The 23,222-nt window shown below is 39.6% G+C and overlaps 1 protein-coding gene across 1 annotated transcript in view; it reads right to left on the bottom strand.

The window, feature by feature from the left end:
• Positions 1-22,935, bottom strand: part of MYLK (myosin light chain kinase) — a 147,408-nt gene extending 124,473 nt beyond the window's left edge. Inside the window, exon 1 of the mRNA XM_054176404.1 lies at positions 22,786-22,935. Within this exon, the coding sequence (XP_054032379.1) occupies positions 22,786-22,935 (150 nt within the window). The remainder of the gene's footprint in view (positions 1-22,785) is intronic.
• Positions 22,936-23,222: the final 287 nt, after the last annotated feature.

Consider the following 23,222-nt stretch of genomic DNA (forward strand, 5'->3'; position numbering starts at 1 on the left):
TCTGTGCAGAATATGTTGTGGGATCCTACACAATGGGGAGTTGACTGCTGCTCAATAATACCACAGCATCTTTCTAAACCTCTTTGCGTCATGCCTTTTCTTTACTCTGCTTTTTGAAAAACAGCAGCTCCCACACATCCATGCCCCCTAACATGACACCAGAATATTGCTTTAGTGCTTACTCAGAGAGGTAGCTCCTGGGAATATCTTTCTCAGCGCATCTCTTTTTCAGTTATGAAGGATCTGTATGAGACTTCTACAGTAGTGTAACTCTTGTTCATTAATAATGTGCTCAGTGGTACAGAAATTCTTGCACCAAAGAATTGTTTCTCACTTTTAACTTATGTTTTCCTTTCTTAATAAAGCAACAGAATGATTAAATGACTTACCCAAAGCCCAAGAGCATATTAGAATGGAGTTTATATCTCTCAGTTTTGCTTCACTGGATATTGATATTTCCTTGAAGTTGAAATATTTGAGACAAAATGTCTTTGAAACTGCTATTTCAAGTAATGCAAGACAATAAAATGGCAGAGTAGCACATGAATTGGTGTGAAGGAATGACCAGCTTTTCAGTGCATTACATCACAACCCCTTTACTAACATTAGTCTAGTCACATGTGTTTACAGCTCCCGAGGTTCTGGCTTGTGAATACAAGTCATCAATTACACATCACCTTAATACATTTACTACTTTTTACCATTCCTAATGATCCCTTCTGGAGTTTTAGTCTATGTATTGTTCAACCCCGCATCAAAGCTCCAATGCATAAACTTTCCAGCATTTGTCTCAGGGAACAGCTGGGGTTGAAGCAATGGGAACCACCTTCCATTTTTCTTTTTGTTTTATCAAATTTCTAAATCCCTCTTGGACCACACAAAGCTTTTTTTACCTAACCCCTCAAGCTCTGGTAGACCATTATATGTGCCCTTATAGTATCACATGGCTGAGCCTACCTTAAGCAATTTTTCATTTCTTCCATGTGTGTTTATTTTATGCTTGTTGTGTCTGTACCATTTTATTCATCCACACCTCTACACTGAGAAAATGCCACACGGAAAATCATAAACACAGGCAATCAGCTTGCCAGTTCTTTCCAAAAGTTTGAGTCATTCCCTTCCCAAACTCTGTTTTTTTTTTCCCCCCCTTTTTTTTTCTTTTTTTTTTTTCCTCCCCCCCCCCCCCCCCCCCCCACTTTCTTTAAAAAAATGAAATGATGGGAAAGGAGAAGTTTACAGAATTGCTCTGTTGCAAGGATTTATTTCAGGTTTGGGGTTGGAATGTGTTTCAAACTGAGCCAGCCCTCTCTGAAGTACATTGTCTTGCCATAAAAGTGTCAGGGACCCTTAAACGAATCACTGGTTACTAGGTTTTGATCCTAATGGATCAATTCCAGAACTGCAGCAGGTTTTATATTCCCCCCTAACCTTTCCAGAGCTTGCTAAAAACATCTGCCTTGAATAAATCCACAGCAAAGAGAAATTTATCTGCTTACTTAATGCCCAGCAGCAGAAGGCTATAACCTTTATTTACAGCTTGGCCTGCGTGAGTATTGCCAGTCCCAGTGAAGCTGCAGCTTTTCTTTACCTGCTCTGCGACACTAACAAGTAGAAAATTGACAGCAAGCAGCAAATAACCATTGTATCAGCACAAACATGTGTTTTGAGTTTTTGTCTGGACCCATCAACAGCTTAGAGTCTTCCTGGGAAGGTCTTCTAGAGTAAAACAGGCCTTCTGCTCCATGCATCAACACAGCAAGTGGAACCAGCTGAGAGAGAACCTGTTGCCAGCTGAAAGAGAACCTGTGAAACTTCCAAAGTTAAGATTCAGTTCCGCATGGCAATGCTACTGAAAAGGGATGGTACTAGGTTCCAGAAAAAGGAAATAAGGAGAAAATGTAACAAATCTCTTGAAGCTGTACACTAAAGGATAGTATTAAAACATGTGCTGCCACAAAGAAGTCTTCAGTGTCACAAATTTAAAGGCATTCAATGACCATCAATACCAAATATATTCAGTGAGCCTTTTTCTTGTTCAAAAGTGCAGGAAGACTTTTCTGAAACTTAGCCTGTATCTACGCTTCATAAAAGAGCTCTTTACATAACTACTTAAGTAAAATCCTGTGTGGTTGCCTACTTAAAGGTGTCACAGTTGCAGTAGCAGTTTCGGGCAATGAAATGCACTCTTTTGGCTCATGCTTTTAACCTCAAACTCATATGCTGCTTTGTAATAACTACTGCTGACTTCAGTGAGGTTAGCAATACACACAAACCTACTGCACCCGAAAGGAGTTAGCCATAAGGAAGAATAAACCAAAGTGTAGGTAACTGAACACTGATGGTTTGCTCTCTTTGACAGTAACACCTTAAGGCAATTGGAAATGATGGCAAACATTATATAACATATTCTAGCATTACATTCACTATACTAGCTGAGGTGTTCGGTGCTTGATGTTACGGACTAGATAGATGTCCCATGTTGCTGCTCAAGGTCATATTAACACGCAAGCAATGAGATCAGGAAGAAAACAGCTATCAAAAGGATCTCTTGGTTTGCAACATATATAGGCAGGCAAATCAAAACTTCTGCTAAGACTGGCAATGATACAACTGTTACAAAGCTGCTGTTAAGTAACTCCACTCCCAGAGATTATTTGATGCACTGCAACATGAATTCCACTAAGGCTAAAATTCCTCTCAAGAGACAATCCTTCTCCCATGAAGTCAGAATTTTAAAACATCCAGATTCTGACAGCATACAGTGTTCAGCTGTGCTGCTTTTGTGCTGTAAGCTTTGCCTGTGATTGCACAAAATCCAAAATTAAGACCTATGCACGTATTCAATTATTGAATAAAAGAATCAGTTGTATTTCTGTAATTCAATCCATCTGAAGAAAAATAATTTTGAATTTATCTTTGAAAGATAGAAATATTCTCTATTCAACTTTCTATACTTCACATGCTACTTAAAATGCAGCTTTCAACCCAGTCTGCATATCTTGCTGCCTTTTGAAAAAGGGTACAGTGGATAGCATTTAACATCCTAAAGCAAGCAGGTTTGTTGCTCCCACAGCTAAGTGACACTGCTTTTTGACACATGGTTCTCAGTGAGAAGAATCTGGCATCATAACTGCCCATTGGTATTTAAGATGAAAAAATACAGAGTACACTTCTCAGAGAAAATGAATAGAATTTACTGGTTTTTAAAATGAACGTGTTCACATATAAAGGGTTATGCAAAAATAGACTTTTCCACTTGTCTTGAGACTTCCAAGGGCATGCAGCTGTTGAGGATCTTGAAACTGATGCTTTTAGCCTGTATCTCATTGATTGCAACACAGAGAAATAACTTATTAAAAATTCTGGTGCTTAATAGTGTGTCTAGCATATTTATAGTTAGACGGTAGTGTTTGGAAGCATCAAAACAACATGAAAATTTGTATGACTTGGATAAGAAGTCTTACAAAGAATGGCAGTAATGAGAAACTTTTTCTAATGCATAGAGATGCCTGCAAAGCAGAAGAGAATTAGCTATTGCTTACATCGACGGTGAACAGAACAAGCAATAGACTGAAGAGAAGTTGGCCAGTAGATTGGTAGATAATATCTGATAGCACTGACTGCCTTTAGAGGAACAACTGGTATTCTGCTTATTTAGCTGCCTGCCTATCTTAACATTAAGGAATGCCAGGCAGTAAGGTAAGTTTTTAAGACAGGTTTGTAGCCTATCCTCTATTCCATGCCCACCTTCAACCAGAAACCAGTTGTTCATGGAAACTACATCTCAGAACAGGCCACAGAGATCAGAAGTTGCAAAAGGATAAAAAGAGTATAGCCACAGTTATAGTCACCAAGTATTTACTATTGAAGTCCCAAGTGCGTGCTTTGGGCAGATTATTGAAAGTCACACAGGAGAAGACATCAGGGGAGATGTGGAAAACGACTCAGAACATCAGGCAAAATCTGAGCTTTATTCTGCTGCCTGCAAACTAAAGCCTGACACAAGGGAGTTGGTCTAGCCAATAGTCCTTACTAAGAGTATACAAACTGCTTGTAACTTTCACAAAACCTCAAGTATTTACCCATCAGATTGCATGAAGAAGGCAGCAGATGAAATGTCATTAAGTAGCACGATACATTTTGGAAGTGTAATTCTAGTCAAAGAAGTGAAGACATAGGATAAAAACGCATAGCACTTAACACTTGAAAAGCGGTAGGGACTGCATAGTGTACCTCTTCTTCTAACGGCTAGGTATCAGCAAAAATAGAATATTATTAACTTTATTGCAAGTTACTTATTAGATAGGCTCATCTGAAGGTCGTAGAGTTGAAAGCTCTTATGCCCAAGAGATTCAGTTCAGACAGTAACAGCTGCTCTGTGGATGTGGCTCATCCTAGGTCCTACAAAAAAAAAAAGGTGCTTCCCATAGTCACCAGACTCTAGCCAGGGTCCTCTATCTTTCATGAATCAAAAGCCAAGAGATTTTACATCTGAACCTTGACCAAAAGACTTGTGAGGGAAATGAAGTGCTTGAAAGTAAACTTAGCAGGGGATGCTAAGAACTGCTCAGTCCACATAAACAGAGATGTGCTCTCTCACTAGAAAAACAAACAAACAAACAACACATCTCTTGTAACAGTTGGTACTGAACTGAACTCTTAATGCTACTCTTAGGAAAAAAGTACTACAAAACTGTGGAGACTATGACTTGAACATTATCAGTGCAGCCCCACCCAACAAGTGGTGTATTTTTAGTTTAATTTGAGGGGTTTGGGTTAGTGCAGATGGGAAAAAATGGCTCTGCCCAGTGTAGCTCTTTTGTAAGTCTTGTAACAAAGCTTCTGTTAGGCTCAACCTGCAGTTTGCATTAAAAAATGAACAGCAGATGTTCTTGATAAAGGAAAGTGGATATGATAGATTGTTAAGCTCCTTCTGAGACTTTAAACACACACAAACCATATCTCAAGAATAGTTTATCCATTTTTGAAAACTTGCTTCTAAAACAGAGAACTTGCTGGGCAAGGTTAAACATGAAAATGTTAAATATTTGGAGACTTAGCTATGACCTTGCAAACAAAGCAAATAACCTACCTCTTCTGCGAAGTAGTCTAGAATCTACAATTGCCTCGTTTAAAGCAAAGCTGGAATACATACCAGGACAAAACATAGCTCACTTTAAAGCATTACCTATTGTATGAACAAGAAACAATAATGGTCATTCTGTAAACCATGGGTATGTTTTTGTTTAAGTGCTGAACTCTGGTACACTACATCTGGTGTTTAGGTTTCTTGTTCCACAAGTACGCAGACCTCATAAATTAGTTCTTTGGATGTAACCTTAACTGGAGCACAGCTCTGAAGACATAAGTTTTCACAACTGGTGTGTGTAATTATCTGTTTCTTCTCCCAAATGGCTTGGAGCAGGGAGAGAAAAATGACAAACACAGGTCTTCAAACAGACTGTTGTCTTGAAAAGAACCCAACAAATGAATCAAAAGCCACAAAACCCCAACCAAAACCAGCAACAATTAATAAAATAAAATAAATCAAAAGTAGAAAGTAGAATCAAACATCTGCAAAGCTCCAGCAAATACTACAACTCATCTTTCAGGCACCCATCCCTGGCAATCGCTGCATTCTATTCTTCGGCAATCTCAGGCTATGGAAAGCTGTGTTGAACTCCTTCTCAAAGTTTCACCTATAGACGTTTCAAATCATATACACTTCGCTTGATTCTCGCTCGTGGCAGTGAAACAAAAATATTTGCCAAATTGAACTCCTTGATACTGCTCATGTTAACACTGTGAGTGGAGGAAATCTCATATTCTTTTAGTGTTGAACAGAATGATGATATGCCTCAGCACTAACTTAGAAAGTCTGCACGGTTTCTCATGGTACTGAAAACCAGCGTAATTTAGTTTAGTTTTAAAAGTCTACTAAACTTCCCCACAATAACATAAACCCGCTTGAGCTGAGTTCAGATGGTGGATCCTGCATCTAACAGGTAGATCATAGGATACAATTACAGAGTTCAAATGAGATAGAAGATAGAGGAAAGTAAAGAGGTAAAGGATTTGCTAAATTTTCATGAGAGACACTTTGACTGAGTTTCACTTTGCTATCTAGCAACGTGCAAGGGTTTCTGCAAGAACTTGGCAAATGTCCATTCATCTTAGAAAGTGGGGAATGATTTGACCACGTGCAAGAATAACTTTCTGCCATGCTTCTGTGCTTGTTCCCTTCCCGATACCCGTACTGACAATCTAGACAATCTGTAGCTGAAACACAGAAATTTATCTCATACAAAATTCTTTGAACCTGACGAGAACTCATTAGATCTTACTTCATTAAATGTGCAATGCTCCATCTGGCTGGAAGCACGCTTTCAGTTCAGATCATAAACCAATGCTGGCATTACAAGCACATTACTTACATAGTCTAGAAGAAATGTAAGTAACTGGCTCTAGTGTACTGCTAACACACCTCACAATTCTGAACTAAGTAGGAATTGAAGTGTCCATGGACAAAATGTCCATCTTAAAATGCATAGAGAAACATACACACAGGTAATGCATACCTAAACACAGCCATTATGGTGGTCACATGCAAAAGACATTACAAGAAAGGAAAGGTGCCCAAAACAGTACTGCACTGGAACAGCACTGCACTGAAACCGTACTGCACTGGAGAATTCATAAAAAGCAGTCAGCCTCTGTCTAAGGAGAGCACTTTGGACCCTACATTTCTGTGGAGCTTCACAGAAATGATACAAATAAAACTGGTTTGGATTTCTTAAATGAAAATGTCAAGCTGTGAAATGGTCACAAACTACATTTACTTCATTCATATAGTGGGAATTTAGAGAACAGCCAGTAGTTACACCCTGCAGCATATGAGCCTGAGCAAGTGTGGTAGTTTAGGCTTTGTGCCTTCTGCTGCTACCACACAAGATACACCTTTGGTGTCCCAGGTGTCCTGCCCAGTGAGTGGACATAGGAAGCTGCGTATTTCATTCCCATAATGTCCTGCTCCCTATAAATCCATCTTGCAAGGTCTCCCACTTCCTCTTTCTTCCCTCACTGCTACCGTGGGAGATGCTCCCTATCTGGTAATGGAAAGGGAGTTATCTTGAGGCCTCTTAGGCCTGGCTAGGCCTAATGCCAGGAGAAGAAGGATTAAGGGCAATCTCAGATCTGGCCTAACAGTGGAAGAGGGGGAAGAAAAAGCCCTGGGGGTTTTGGGTGTACCCTCACGTGGGGAGAAGGAGGCTTCTGGGTATGCTTTGGGATCTTCTTTTTGTCACTGCACTTGTGGTTTTCTGTAAAACACTCACTGCTTTGCCATTTAAACTTTCCATCACTTCTGCAATCCGTTTGTGTGAGTCTCATTTTTCTGCCCCGGTGGGAGGCAAGGGAGGATCTGCCTTCCAACCCACCACTGCAAATGCAGTACCTCAGTATACCTTTAGGGCAAGCCTTAAGCAATAGAATCATAGAATCAATAAGGTTGGAAAAGACCTCAAAGATCATCAAGTCCAACCTGTCACCCAAGACCTCATGACTACTAAACCATTCCACTTCAGTCCTCCTAGACTGCTTGTCTGCTTTAACCTTTTGTTTACTGGTTTCTAAACCCGTTTCAAATTCTTGCCTCCTTGTATTGTTCAAGCTGAAGAGCCCTTGTTTTTCAATCTGTGCCTGTACTAGGAGCCATGAGATATCTCTGAAAAACCTCATCAAAGTTTCTGTCACTTTTTTTAGCCTGAGGTAAGGACAGAGCAGAACTACTCCAATCCCGGAGAAGCCGGCGGGAGCCCCGGGGAGAGTTCTCTTTTCTATGTATGTATTCTACATGCAGCATCCAAACTATGGAAAACTACAGGTTTCTAGACAGACATAGAAGACTGTTGGGGTTTTTTTTTTCAGGTTTTGTTGTTGATGATGTTATTGATTTGGTTTGGGTTTGTTTGTTGCTTTGTTTTGGTTTTTCTTTTCAATTTTTTTTAACACTATTTGTTATTTTGCCACCTTGAGCTCATTAATCAGAGAGCTGCTCAGGGCAAGCTCTCTCTTTTGAATAGTAATAGCAAATAAAAATTAAATGAAGTATATTTTATTTTTGTACTTTGTATTCATCAATGCCAAACGGCATCAGATATTTTATAGTCCAGGCACTAAACAGAATTAGATCCTTTTGCAGATGGCACCCCACCAATTTTAGTTTAGACTCTTTAAAGTAGTCCTGCATTACCTGCATAATTTTCTCACTATTCAAGCCCTTTTTGTATATTGCAGAGATGCTGAACACTACACATGCGACTATAGTTCTTTAGGGAACTCATTGAAAATAGTCCTAGCAGACAAGAATTCATTACTTATCTATGTAAGACATAGTCTGCTAACCAAAAAGCAGGTAGCAGCTGCAGATCATTTCTTCTTCAATATTCTACATTTAGTAGTATTTTCTTGTAAATACTGGTACAGAGAGTTCCCAGAGGTGCATGGAGTACTGGTTTTGTGCTCAGTCACCTGAGCACAGCTTTTAGAGTAAAGCATTGCTTTGTAACATCTACAACATCATTTGCCCTAAATTATTTCTGAAGGACTCAAGTGGAATTTCAGAGCAGCACTGGATGTCAAGGTGCTTTGAGTTTAAATTCTAAGTTGAAATGCCATCCCCAATTAATGCAGTCCTTAAGAAAAAGCTTAAGCCCTACTTTGATCTTTCAGAATTGATCACATGTACAGGTGCTTTTCCTAAATTAGATTCTATTTCATTTAAAGAGTATGTTTTATGGCATTTAAAGTACCATTATTACAGGAGTCTTCAAACAGGCCCAAAATAACCTAATTCAGATGAAACATAATTCAGATGAAATACAGAACACTTTCAAGGTGGACTTTACCCTTTCTAGTACAGCAGACATGAGTGGAACACACCTTATACAGAAACACATTTTTGTGTAGCTATGTCAATCGGGAAGTGAATCAGAGGTTGTAAACTTCTGCTACTCTAACGGAGGCATTTCCACACAGGTGTTGCCACCTCAAGAGTGGCAGTGTTCTTTGCATGGAGCTTTAATAAATCATTCTACCAGCAGCAACATCTGCCCTTTTACTTTCCCCACATTGTAGCCAGCTGACCTGCAGCAATTATGTGCATGAGGAGTTTTACACAAACCACCCGTATAGCTCACCCGGACCCTTTTTTCCCTGTAAATACAAGATTTCTGAACTTAAGATGGGATTACAAGTAGACTGAGTCTCTGTCTGTCTGTTGATCTGTAGTTCTATTTAGTCACTCTCCAATTTTCCCCCTTTGAAAAATTTGTCCAAGTTAGGAATTCAAAAGCAGTCTGATGCCACAAACCTTAGAAAAATTCCAGGAGAAAGCTTAAGCTATTTCCTTCATTGCCACCCAGATGCTGTTCTGACTCCCTCCTACACTTTTGTAGACACTTTGAGTTACACCAGCACACAAAGTCAACAACATCTCTGTAAAACGGTGAAATTCTGACACTTTGTCAGTGAAGGAGTGTGCAGCATACTAAGCTATGTATAAACTGAAGACAATTTCAGTTCTGAAGTAGGCATCGTTCAGGTGGGAAAGTGTCACTGTCTTCACAGCTGGGGATCTGAGACATGGAGACACACAGACACTTTGCCAAACTCGCACTAAAAAGATACTAGCTTTCCATATTTAGTAATGCTAGATGAAATAATTTGACCATATTTCCTCCCTGCCAACAAATTCACTATTGTATCAATCAGTGCTAAGACTAAACTGAAGCTGCAGCTGAGGAGGGCAGCTGCTCTTGTTACCCTCAATAATGACTGAAGCCATCAACATCATGTTAATGTGTTTGCACCCTATCGAGTAACAGTAAAGAGGCTCCAGATAAAACAGGTCCAGAATCTTGGCAGGAAAATGAGAAGCATGTAAAATAGTGTTACAAATAAGAGAATTTGAGCAACTCTGTTTAGACCAAGCACAGGCCCTAGGAAGCCCCTGACAAGTACAGGATGAAATTAACACCAACATTCTGCTCTGACATTAGCAAAATATGTGTATATCCTCACATTTAAGGAAAACTAAACATTTACTTGCTTTATCTCACAGATAGAATAGACAGTATGACAGACAGTATGAGCTACAGCTTGAGACTGGAACATCATCAGGTCAAAAAACTGCTGACACCACAGGAGAAAAGGCAAACTAACCACCATCAATTCTTTTCAGAGCAATGAGCCTTTCATAACAATAATATTTGGGGTTTGAACTGGCAGTCATTTTCTGAAGATGCCAATCCACTCTGTTCCCTTCCTTTCTCAAGAGAATGATCATCATTCACTGTAATAACCCTTGCAGAAAACTGATTTTTCCATTACATATTATTTCTGGAAGACTGAAAGGCTTTGTTGTTTTTCCCCCCTTACAGATGTGAAGGCTCTGTGTTAAGAGAATGTGAATTTACTTTACATGTCACTGAATACTAAGGGCCCTATCTCCTTACAGGAGCTACACTACTGACCAAAAGAGGAGCTTGGGAACACTGTTCTTAGGAATTCATTATAAACACATTCTACCACCAGGTAAGCAAGCATAAGTTTACACAAGCACACACAGTGTGCATGACCTACTGTAGAAAATGAATTTAAAAATAAATTTAACAGCAACAAAAAAGTGCTTTCTTTCTGTGCCCCAAACACACAGCTACTGGAAATTTTTGGAGCTGTGAAATTCATAATTAAGGGCAACAATCCACCTCTGCAATGTGAAGTGGTAACAAAACCTTGTCACTCTGAATGAACGTGCCCGTACTTTATCAATTTCCAGCCAGACAAGATTAACTTCCTGCAGTTTAGGAGTCTGGCAGTGGCCACAGAAAATGCTAAAATTGGATTTTGTTGCTGAGTTGATTGCAGAGTTGTATGTTCATTTAAAGACTGTCTGCTGATACTGTCGAATGTTGCTGGCAAAGGCAGTGCTTTGGGTAGGTTTTAAAAATCCTCCTCCGTGATGCGTGCTGCTTTGTTGCTGATGCTACTCTATAGGGCTGGCAAGCACACAGGGCATGATATGTCATTTGTTTTAATTTTCATTAAAATGTAGAACTGATGCAATTACCAAGAGGTATACAATGCACTGTTGGTTCTGAAGTTCTGATACACTGGGCAGCCTAAATGCCTAGAATTTCTCATTGCATTGTTTATTCTGCTATGTGCAACTCACTGCTATGCATAGAATAATTAGGACTTCCACGTATAAGCCTGTTGTAAAGCTCTGCTGCTGCTGCTCATTAGCAACTGTCAGTGATGGTTTTATCCTGTAATGAACTGTAAAATCTATAGGCTTTCCAGGCTTCACACATACACTTTTTAGTAACAGCTTAGCAAAGATAAGTCATACAGTAAAATATACAAACTGCTGTGTTAGAAATCAAAATAAAACAAGGGCTGAGCAATAACTGTTTAAAACTAAAATCCTCAAAGCACTAACTGAAATACTAAGTATAAATTGATGTGGCTATAAATTTCCAGTTCAACAGTTCAGAATAAATATTTATAGACATGCGGAGTTCAAGAGAAATTTTGGGGGCTCACCTCTTCTTTTTAATGCTTTCTCTCAAAACTAATATTGCTGTGATCTTGGTAAAAGCAATGCACACATGCACTCAAAAGTAGCTACGTTTGTTTAGGTTGTGGAAAAAGTGCTTACCCTGCATATGCTTTCAATAGAACTCCACTTAACTGCAGTTGCTGGCATTCCTATTGAGAGATCTGAACAGATCCTGCATAATGTTTTCCATTAAACATCTGAGTGTGTAATAGTCTCCTGAGCAGACAAAATCTCTGTCTACACTTCTGTCCATTGGCATATCCCAACAGGGAAACGAACTAGCTTTTGTGCCGAGACACTGAGGACCTAATTCTGGCATTGTGTTTGCATTAAGTGATGAACTTCATCCAGCAGCAGTCACAGAGATACTGGTTGGTTTTGCATTTACAGCAAACCTTAACTTTCTCTTCCAAATCAGATGCTAATTATTTCCAATGAAGATATGTTCATGTCTGAAGTACTGAATGGAAATCTCAACATCTGGAACACACAGCACCTCAGCTCTGAATGCAGATACATATTTTTGTGCCTCAGTACTCCACATGAACATCAAAGTGGGAAACAATGACTATTTCCTCTGTTGTTTTATCTAGGAAGGTCATCAGAGCAAGGTCCAACTCCAGTCTGGCCTGTGTAAGTTTTAAATCCATCAGCAAACATACAGTAGGACTCCAGCTGAATTAAGCTGTTTAAGTGGTATCATGAATAAGCAAAATTCAATGCCACTTGCCATAGCTCTTTTATCTGCATTTCCAAGACTTTATCATATTTTTTCTTCCAGTGCCCTGGCTTTCAACATATCTTTATTTTGAAATATCTATATTTGCTTCCCTGTAGAGATGAACTGCTGAGTTATTCCTTTTTAAAAACCCACCAGAAGTTACATAGACAAAAGAATCAACCTTAATTATATTGAACTCTTGTCCCAGGGTGTTCACAGAACAGAAAAATTATTTGTCCATTGTTTGCCTGATAAGTGTGGGAGCATGATATAAACGAGTCAAATTTCAGGTGCAAGATACCAGATACTACAGTGTGTGTGTGTGCTTTACAAAGCAGCATGCATCATACTAATATCCTGAGCTTTGCAAAACCAATTTAAATAATACATTCACCTTAACTATAGGCTGGATAGTGTATTATGTGCCACATGGAAAGAATGGCAGCCTTCTCCAGGTGCGCAGTTACAATCTGACTGTACATGCAGATAGAGAAAAATTACCATTCTGATTTAACTTAGGTGGAGAGAGCACAGAGCTGGATGAAATAAGATCAGTACTCTGTCTTCTAAGAACAAAAGATCACAAAGGGAGTATTTCATTTGTCAGTTTTTGCTTCCTCATTTTCTTTGGGCTCCATATGCAGGTAGTTGTCATCTTCCAAAGAAAAGTTCCTGTGCACTTTGCATATTTAGATCAGCTGTTGTATTTGTAATAAATAGCATATTCCACAGAGCAGTGCTTACTACAGTGTTTTGAGAAGATGCAGAATAGCAAGGAAAATTCTGAGAAAGAGATAAAATAACTTGTTTTTCTATTTCACCTCCTCCCGTACATGAATTACAAAGGTCTTTCTATCAGCAATAAAAACATGCAAAAAGCTGACTTGGAATTTGTACCAGTTTTAGCCACACTTTTCAGAGGACAACGATTGCTTTGTTCTGCTTGACTGGAGGTTTACAACAATGCAGTAATTTACAGAGAATAAAGCTATCTTTAGCATCAGAAAAACTAGAAAAAATATTGGGGGGTTGTTTGTTTTTTAAAGAGAACATTGCCAAATTTCACTCTTTCATGTAGAGTGGTTTCTATTCCTAAAACTGCCCGGCTGAGAAGTCATGATGAAGGCAGGTTTGTCCACAGACGCTCTGGCAGCTTAGGAGAGAAATATGTGCCCTTTCAGACAGCTACTAGAGATTCAGTAACCTCCAGTAGCATAGCAATAATGACTTACACACTGAACATTAAAAACTGAAGTGGGCACCTATGAATGGGCAATCTGGCCTTGCCTGCTTTCGCTCCTGAATGTACCCTCTAGTCGGATCCTGAACCTGATTCATTGCTTGCCGTGTCTGGGACCATCAATAGACCCTGTTAGAGCAGTCAGCACTGCCTGCTGTGTCTGGAACCCGTGGGACTGCAGCTCATTGTTGATGGCACAGCTCTCTACTCCTGGCTTGCTTTCCTTTGGGGACCAGCCAGCCCTTGATGCTCCCTGTCAGACAGACTGGTTTCTCTCCTTTGTGAATGGGTTGAATTGCAGAAGATTCACAGCAATGTTATTTTATGTTCAGCATGTACTTAGATGCTAGGGACTCCAGATGTATTTTTCACATGTGAAAAATAAAAATCACAATTATGTTGTCTGGTCTTGCCCAGTAGGTTTCCAAATTTCATACTGTATCCATGAGTGAACAAAGCCAAGTAAGATGTCAAAAGCAGAAATTTTTAGCTTTGGAGTCTAGGTGCTAGAGTGAGTGTGGACTGAGCAATACCACAATGAGTAATGATGTGTTTTGATTATAAACCTTCTCCACATGTGGCCTTCTGCAAAGATTCTGAATGCATCATGCTTGCTGTCTATTAATGACAACCTATTTTACCTCCAGGGGAAAAGCAGAATTATATCAAAAAGTGTGATTTGGTGTCATTTGGTATGATTTAGGTCAAATTCTCAGGGAGGCATTTATAGACAGTCAGATGCATAGTTTGCTATTTTATATGCTCTCATAGTTACATATGGCACCAAATCCCTCCCTGACCTTTGTGGTTTCATCAGTCAGATGAACACAAGGTGCTGGAGTAAAGTTTGAGCCTTGCTTATGATGGAAAAAGGCAAGCATATTCCTAGTTAGCCAAATGTATGTCTGATGATAAGTATTCCATCATACCTTTTGGGTCAGCTATTAAAAAGAAACTGACAGTTTTTCCAGCTAGGGGGATAGTCGTGGCAGGACAAAAAAGCCCCAGACAAACAACAAAATAAACCCCAAAACAACAACCCCAAACCCCCACATCTCACAAACCAAACAACAAAAAAATCAAACCCTGTCCCCCTCCCCCTGCCAAATCCCCAAACCTTTCTTTCATCTATCCCTCTCATATCACAAGGAAAAGAATGTTGACTGCTCACACTGTTCCAGGACTTCTTTAACCTTTAAATTTATTACAACTGTGAAAGGAGTCAAATGCACAATTCCCTGAAGAAACCAATTTAAAACATCATCACGATAAGCTGCACTCATGTTTCACATACTGCTAAAAGCATTTATTTAAATAAGAAAGCAAAGTGCTACATGAGGGCCATGGGTCCAGAGCAGGGCCACAAAGATGATCAAAGGGCTGGAGCACCTCTCCTAGGAAGACAGGCTGGGGGAGTTGAGGCTGCTCAGCCTGGAGAAGAGAAGATTCTGGGGAGACCTTATAGGTGCATTTCAATATTTGAAGAGGGCTTACAGGAAGGCTGGGGAGGGACTGTTTAGAACAGCTTGTTGCAGTAGGACAATCATTTTAAAGTAGAGCAGGGTAGATTAAGGTTAGACATAAGGAGGAAGTTCTTCATAATGAGGGTAGTGAAACACTGGAGTGGGGCGCCCAGAAATGTGGTGGAGGCCCCATCCCAAGAAACACTCAAGGTCAAACTTGATGGGGCCCTGAGCAACCTGTTAATGATGTCCCTGCTCAATGCAGGGGGTTTGGACAAGATGACTTCTGAAGGTCCATTCCAACCCAATGCTTTCTATGATTCTATGATTCTATTCTGTGATGAGTTTTATTGCCAGTGCAATAACCACAATAAAGACTTAGACACTGGCCCAGAGGAGCAAGGAAGACCAGCCTAGAAAAGATGATGATATTCTTCAGATTGAAAGCAGAACTGAAGAATCTAGTAAGGCTTTGTTGAAATTTGAGAGATTCATGATTATTCATCGTGGAACAAGAAAAATAAGATACTGGCTGCTTCCATGCTGACTTACACACAATCAGTTCCTGAACATATCTCTGTTCAGCTACTTAGTATATGCTGATCAACTGTTTTTCTCTTGGGAATCGACTAGATATTATTCTATTCCTCTTTCAGATATTTTCATCTTATCATCTCTAAGATGTGGACTTTATTCCACCAGTCATGGTATTTATTCCATCATTACTTTTATAAGAAAATTAACCTTTTTTTACATCACAACATGAATATTTTATATCTCATTTTCCTGTGCAAATTTGTCAATACATAATGTAATAAATTGTTTCTTCTTTCTATTTAAGGACTATAGAAAAACATTCAGACATCACTATAAATGAAGTAAATTTTCTTCAAAATCAGACTAGAATAACCAATACAGGATATCCTTACAGACAAATACTTAAACAAACACACTTGTCTTCTTTAACTGACACAAAGCTGTGCTTTACACTGACAGGTCACAGTAGTGGATTATCACAAAAGAGATATCTACAGAAAAAACCTTTCCAGATGCAACAAGCTGTTGGTTCCCCCAACTTGAACTGGCATCAGATAGATGCAATTAAATCACATTAAATGTCAGGTTACACATGTGAGTTTAATTGCTTCCATCCCAGATGCAAAATGAAAGGAAGGGACAGAGAGAAAGAGAGAGAGAGAAAGAAAGAAAGAGAGAGACCAAGAAAAGCAAAATGCATGGTCTGGCTTCAGCTAAAACAATGCTGGTTTGGGTAGATGCCACACAAAATGATATAGAGGTTCTCTTTAGGTCCGTATGTACATTAGTTGAAGTGCTCTACAAGAATTATTATTATTACTACCATTATTATTGATTTTTTTTTAAAGGGTGTTGATGGTTATTTAATTGCAGTAGTTAATACCAAGCCAATGAAGAATAGGGAGACAGTCTTTCTGCCATTGAATAAAGAAGCTGAGAACTCAGGTCTTCAACTGACTATAGATAAGCAGCGAAGGTGGGAAAGGAGATCGAAAGAAAACAGATTAGTAAATTTATAGTGGCAAATAGTACATTTCTTCCAGTTTGGAGGCAGGTGGTTACTGAAAACAGACCAAATTGCACACAAAAATACCCAGTCTTCCTTGGTCTTGGCCTCTCTTCTTCTTAGAAATTGTGTCTGGGTGGAATTTGAAGATAGTCATAATTGTCTAGGCTTTCTGAATGCCTGACAGATTGGAGAAACTCTGCAAAAGGTCTGACCAAATTTTGCTGCCAAATATCCAGAGATCTTGGCTGTTGCTTCAGCACAGGAACAGATCAGTTACTTGGGATGGGGTACTAAGTCCAGCAATTCTGAAAGTCATCACATGCACTGCAGATACTCTACACAAGGAAAGCTTACATACTGTCCCTCTTGAACTGGAGGAGCCCAGAACTGGACACTGGAGAGACAGAACTGAAGCTCAGAGGCCACCACTCCCATCTAAAACCTAGAAATTCCTTGAGCAGCAGCTTGCACTCCTACAGTCTTTTCTAAAGGACATATGATGTGTAAAGCAGGGAAAACAGGTGTCAACACATGAATGCATGTGTCAACTGATTAAGTGTCTTTGAGTAATTCTGGGTGTAGATAAGACTGTTTATTTCCCTATTGTCTATGCCTCAATGGCTGTTTGATACGAAATATATCAGTAACTTCTGAATGCACCACATTTTTCCTAAAAATGTTCACTGGTATGTGGAAAGAAAGATCCAATAAAATCTCCACTCAACTTTTTCAATTCTTTGCCCCCCACAACCTGTCAGTATTTCATAAGAGGATTCTGGGAGTATCACAGCACGTGACAGTTTTACAGATCAGGACAAGTCTGTTCACAGCATTCACTTTCATTAGACAGTTGTCTCCAGGGAAACATGGATCTTCCCTGAGTTTCTTCTTCATATGGTTCAGAAAAGGCACACCTCCAGAAAGTGCAGATCCAAACCCACTGGCAGCTTCATTCAATTAGCTGCCTAGTACATTTTGTAACAGCAAACATCTCATGACAAGAGCTAAGGGGTTTGTGCCATGTCATCATCCTCTGCCATTATACAGGCTTCTCTCATTTCAGACCCTGCCATTGCAAATCTAGACACACAATGTAATTAAGGCATGACTCTGGATTGCCTGCTGACTGAGGCTTGGAAATGGAGCACACATTGCTGTTTCAAGTCTAAAGCAAATGAAAGATTAAGAAAGGTTTCACCATGCAAAGCTGGTGCAGCAGCTGCAGTAAAATGAGTTGGTTAGATCTTAGTTTTTCAGCAACCAGAAGCAGTGAAAGCAGCTCAGAAGTTGGCAGATTGAAGCACATCATTGGACTTAACTGATTTGAACAAATAGAGTGTTTCAAGAGCAGAGTGGCAGAAGGACAATCAGAAAGCACATTAAAAAGGGGCAGGATCTGACACTGACCAAGCTTGCCTTAAAATTTACAATCCAGCTCCTTGGAGGGAGATGTAAGGGGAAGAGGAGAACAGTAAGTACTCAGTGGGCATCAAAATGAACTAAATACCCCAATATCTACTCAGACTATGAATTACATGTCAATACATGAAATCTAGCTCCCTGCAAATGTAATACCAGATATCCTGGTTCTGGCAATGGACCACATAAGATAGTTCACATGAAGCAGAAAACCAGCTCACACTGTGCTGTTGTCAAATGTGAACTGCTTTAGCCAAGAAGAAAAATTCTTAGCTGACCAGGAGGTGATCAGTCTGTGGTCTGTGGACATTTGGCTGTTCTCAAGCAGAGCTATAGTACAAATATTTTTCAGGCTCATAAAATTAATGACACTCAGTTTTACCCTCACAATTTATAAATGTGTGCAGCTAAAGCTGGCTGAGTAAATTGCTTGCCACAATCAAATGCAGAGGTTAGTACCAGTTTGGACAGGGAAGAGCTTGTTGGAAACAGGCAGTTCTTTGACTTGTCAATTTTTACATTGGCATTCAGTGACATTACAGCAAAGAACCAGATGTGTTCAAGCTAGATTTTTGATGTAGGGAGTCTATTGCCATTTAAGTTCAGCAAAATTGTGTGTGGGCAGCTAATCACATGGTTATCAGCTAAAAATGCTTGTTTGGGGCTTTTTTTTTTTTTACTTTCGTAAAGAAACAACCCCACTACAGACTATTTAATTGGTCTTAGAACCCAAAGCTTAAAACAGGGAGGGAAAGAGCAAGATAACATGGTCTGGTGGTTAGACAACAGTAAACATTCTCATTTTTTCTCTCAGCTTCTCCATCAGTTTGCTGCATCTGCAGAAACCTAAGTAAATCTCTCTCTGCCTTGAAACATCTCTCTGTGCACAGACTTGGGAAACCTGGATGATAGCACATTCACTGAGTTCTTATGTGGGCCGTTTCCATGCCGAGCTCTGATGGAGTCAGTCCACCCTGTTGCTTTATTCACCTACATACACCAGACTTCAGGGTCCCAATAGCTTTTCTGTTGCAGAAAGCCAGCCTGCTTTTAATGACTTCCCTAAACAGTCATGAAAGAACTTCTCAGTGCTTCTAAACACAGAAAGGGAACTGGTGGGTTAGCTTGGCAGCTTAATACACACATGGGAAAGCTCGCAAACCCAAGCAAAAGTTGAACCTAAGCCTTAACACTATGTTGAGCCAAACAATGCTAAAGAACCATACTTAAGCTGTGAGTATAGGTGATTGCAGAGTGGAGAGTCAGGGCAACACTTTAATGACTGCTAGATTCTACAGTGGAGACATATATTCCCCTCTACCCAGTTATAGTGGGAACTTAGAGGAGGACAAAGTTGTCCAATGTTTAGAAGTCAAATTTCTAAATATAAAGAAGGAGTCCTTCTCAAGAAGGATGGCACTTGAGACATAAGACAGTCTTAAGTCACTGAACCTGTAGTCTCTTAAAAACCAGTAAACAGTATACTGAGAAATCAGGTAAGCACAAAAACCTGCAAAGGTGTGGAAATCCATGGCCACCTTCTGCCCATCACATGAAAAGGAAACTTGTACAAGTCTGCAAAGTCCACTGAAAAATCTTTGATTTTAAATTGTCATTTTACACAACTGATCTTACCTGCCACTGGAAAGAAAAACAAGTTTGACTCTAGGACCCTCTCTCTCTTGTTCACTTAATGAGAGTACAGGATCATCAAAATATCAGATTAATATCCTGTCTTGGACTCTCAAAATGTTTGTTCTTTCTGATAAAATAAATTCCACTGCAGAGGACCTCTTTGAAGAAAATCTCCTGTCTAGCCATTTAAAAAACTTCTTATTTTTCTTCAGCCTGAGTCTAGTTTAATATTTATATTGTCCAATGAAGCAGAGTATCAGCAACAACCCATAATAACATCTGCAGCCTATTTTCCAGGACAGAAAAACCCAAGTATGCTCAGCAGCTACTTTTATTACTAAATTTTAATAAACTATTTTTATTGAGATTGTCCTTCTGAACCTGCCTATCTGAACAGGTCCATTGTTCTCCTGAACCTCTAGAACATTAAACTGATTGAAGAAGCAACATTGTGCTGTCCAGCTGAAGATGCACCCATATGATACAAGCTCTGCATTTGTGCTCTATATGCAATCTGTTGACAGTATCCTTTCAATCCTGTACTATTGCATTCCCCCTCACCCTTACCTTGTTACTAGACTAGGAGCACAAACACAATACTAATCTGAACCCACCAGTTATAAACAACAGCACCAAACACCATCTCCGGAACTATGTTACATTATAAACAAAAAATCACAGAGACTCCATTTTAATAGTTGGTATTATAATTAAAAACCTTTTTTTTTCTTGTGTAAGAGAATAAGGTAGACATGATGTAGTCCATTAGTCTCTATGTCCAACTACTATAATGCAGCTTGCTCCTTCTGTGTTGTCCCCCCCAATGAAAAGGAAAAATGTGTAATTGCAAGCTCATATCTCAGCCTCCAGCTCAGATGGATTCCAGGAAAATCGGAACTAATTCACAATGATAAAGATTGGCTGGTTTATATCATGAGTTGGTTTGTGTGTTCAGCCACATTGTTCTGTTTCTTCTTACCTCTGTTAGCTGAAAGAAGTAAAACAAAGTTCTTCCGGGGCAGCAAGCAGGCCTGGAAAAAAACAGGCAATGCTGCATGCACAGCAAGAGACTGAAGTGCCCAAGACGGTGGCTGTAACTGTGCCATCTAGGTTTGCCAAACTGTTGAGGCAGACTCTTGCCACAGAGTAATTGCAGATCTCACATTCATTTCAGTGAGGCCGTGCTCTTAATGTGTGGCACTTTCGAAAGCACTATGAGTATTAAAGGTTTGTTTCAGCTACGCAACATGCACACAAATAGTATATTATCATCCCCATTTTAAGGATGGAAAATTAGGGGTTTTAGCCATGCTCATATAGCAAAAGGGCAGGCAGAACTTGAATTTAGATTTTCAGCAACTAGGTTCAATCCAGGACTTCGCTAAAAGCTTTGTTCCTTCAAGGACCTTAAGCCTATCAGTTAAATTGGTACTGAATTTGTGTATATTTTCCCAAGCTACTGAATAAAATCCCTCAGACTTTACCCTTCTGTTCTGCAAAATGACTTTAAAAATGAGATACTTGTCCCTTAAAATTTAACACTTTAAAACCAGATCTGCTAAAAATGCAAAGCAGTGATGGTTCTCTAGCTTGTAGGTTATTATATTTTACAATTGCTTCCATGTGGCTAATAACAGAAAGCCTGCAGAGTGCCCCAAAATTTGGAACTATTCCACCTGAGCTTTTAATTAGGAAAATGAGAAACATAAACCCAAATTTTAGCAACATCACACACATCAGCTTTGATTGCAGTGTACTGTTATTGCCAGTTGTAGCCTTGTCTGGAAGCCTGGGTAAGAATAGGAAAGCCTGTAGGTACCACATGCATAATAACATAGCAACGTGTTGCCTTTTTTCCACTCTGTCTGCCTGCAACAAAGTAAGATGGAATAATGGGACGGGAGGGGAGGATAAAAACATTAATGAAGGGAATGCTCACTAGGACAGGCCAATGTCATACACACAACAAGGTTCTGACTGGTATCTTAAAAACACAATAAAAGCAATCTAATAAAAAAAAAATCTTTCTAAAGCTTTGATAAAAAGAAATGACATCTTTGGTTTAAATGCTTTCATTGAAATGATTTGCTTTCTATGAGAAATGCCAGCTTTTCTTCAAAAATTCAAATCTAAGAAATACTTCTGAGCTTCGGTTTCTGCCCAGTTCCTGCTGAAAAATATGAGTTCCTGGCCTGCTCTGGCATAAATAAGATAAATATCAAATGCCATCTACTGGCCCTCTGCTTAAGGTAGTTTCAGAAGTTATGAATTACCCACATTCCTTCTAGACCTTGCTTTTGTTACAGTAAAGCTGCAGTTTCCTGACTCTGTCAGAGAAGTCCTATCACTTCAAAGATTAAAAGTGCAGTCAGTTTGATGATAGAGCTGTCAGCATGCAATCAGAGCATGATGCGGACAGAAGAAACTGAAAGGGAAAAGCTGAAAGGGCTGAGAGGGAAAACTGGCAGCTCTAGGAAAAAGATTTGGGTCAAGAGAGGAGAAAGAAAGGTAGCTAGAACAAGAAAGAGATCATACTAGGACTGAAGCATTAAAGAAATACAGATGTCAGTAAGCACAATTCAACATCCCAAGCACAAGGTGTAGGAGAGAATGTGGAACGCACACCCCACTACACACACTCCTTTGGGTTACCAGGCTTCCTTGAACAAACCAGTCCTTCCTCTGAAAATGCTCTTTTTGCCTTCAGATTAACAACAGGTGTGGTATGTGGTGCAGATACAAAAATGTCACAACTCTACAGATTCCCATGTTGACTACTAGAAAGAGCATTAGACACAAAGCTTCTGGAACAGGGAGATTTGGGACACAAGATGGAATCTGCCATAGGACGATGTGTACTCTCTGATAAGACACAGCTCTTGAAGCAGTTTTCCACAGGTACCAAGCTCAGTGCTGGGCATGCTCAACTAGGTTATACTTAGCACATAGTCAAGTTTTGCAACATTCTCCTCTAGAAAGACCTGTAATGTTCCTGACTCCTCAAGAAGGTAAACATTGGTGTATTCTTCTGGAGTAAAGATTGTGTAACAGAGAGGCAACTTCACTACCTTAGTCTACTAAGCAGTTTCAGAAAAGGGTAAAACCAAATGGAGAATCCCTTCATCATCTCTTGTTTCTTACCTTTCCCTCAAATCTTGCAGTGGCTCCCAGCTGCACACGGATATTCCGAGGAGGAAGAGTAAATGCTGGTGCTTCAGCAGGGACGGGTGGGCTGAGTGTCAGGGAGGCTTTGGAGACTCGAGTAGATGTCACCAGTTTCACATCTCCCATGATGGACTGTAAATGAGAAACAAGTGACAGTATAGAAGTTATGATGATTACTTACTTGCATTACAGTAACAACTAAGAATCAGATCAGGAGCACTTTGTTCTATATGTATACTGTATTCTTATACATAGTAAGACTCTTCAGCCTAAGATGACAAAGGATATTTTTCAGGGTGGGAAAATGAGACCCAAGAAGGTTGCCCTGTGTACCCAGAGTTTCAGTTAGGGTCATAGCCTTGAGCTGAACTACTTAGTTTGAACTTTCATGTCACAGGCCAGAGTCTTAACCA

The sequence above is a fragment of the Dryobates pubescens genome, chromosome 2 (assembly GCF_014839835.1).
Source record: "Dryobates pubescens isolate bDryPub1 chromosome 2, bDryPub1.pri, whole genome shotgun sequence".
NCBI classification, from domain to species: Eukaryota; Metazoa; Chordata; class Aves; order Piciformes; family Picidae; genus Dryobates; species Dryobates pubescens.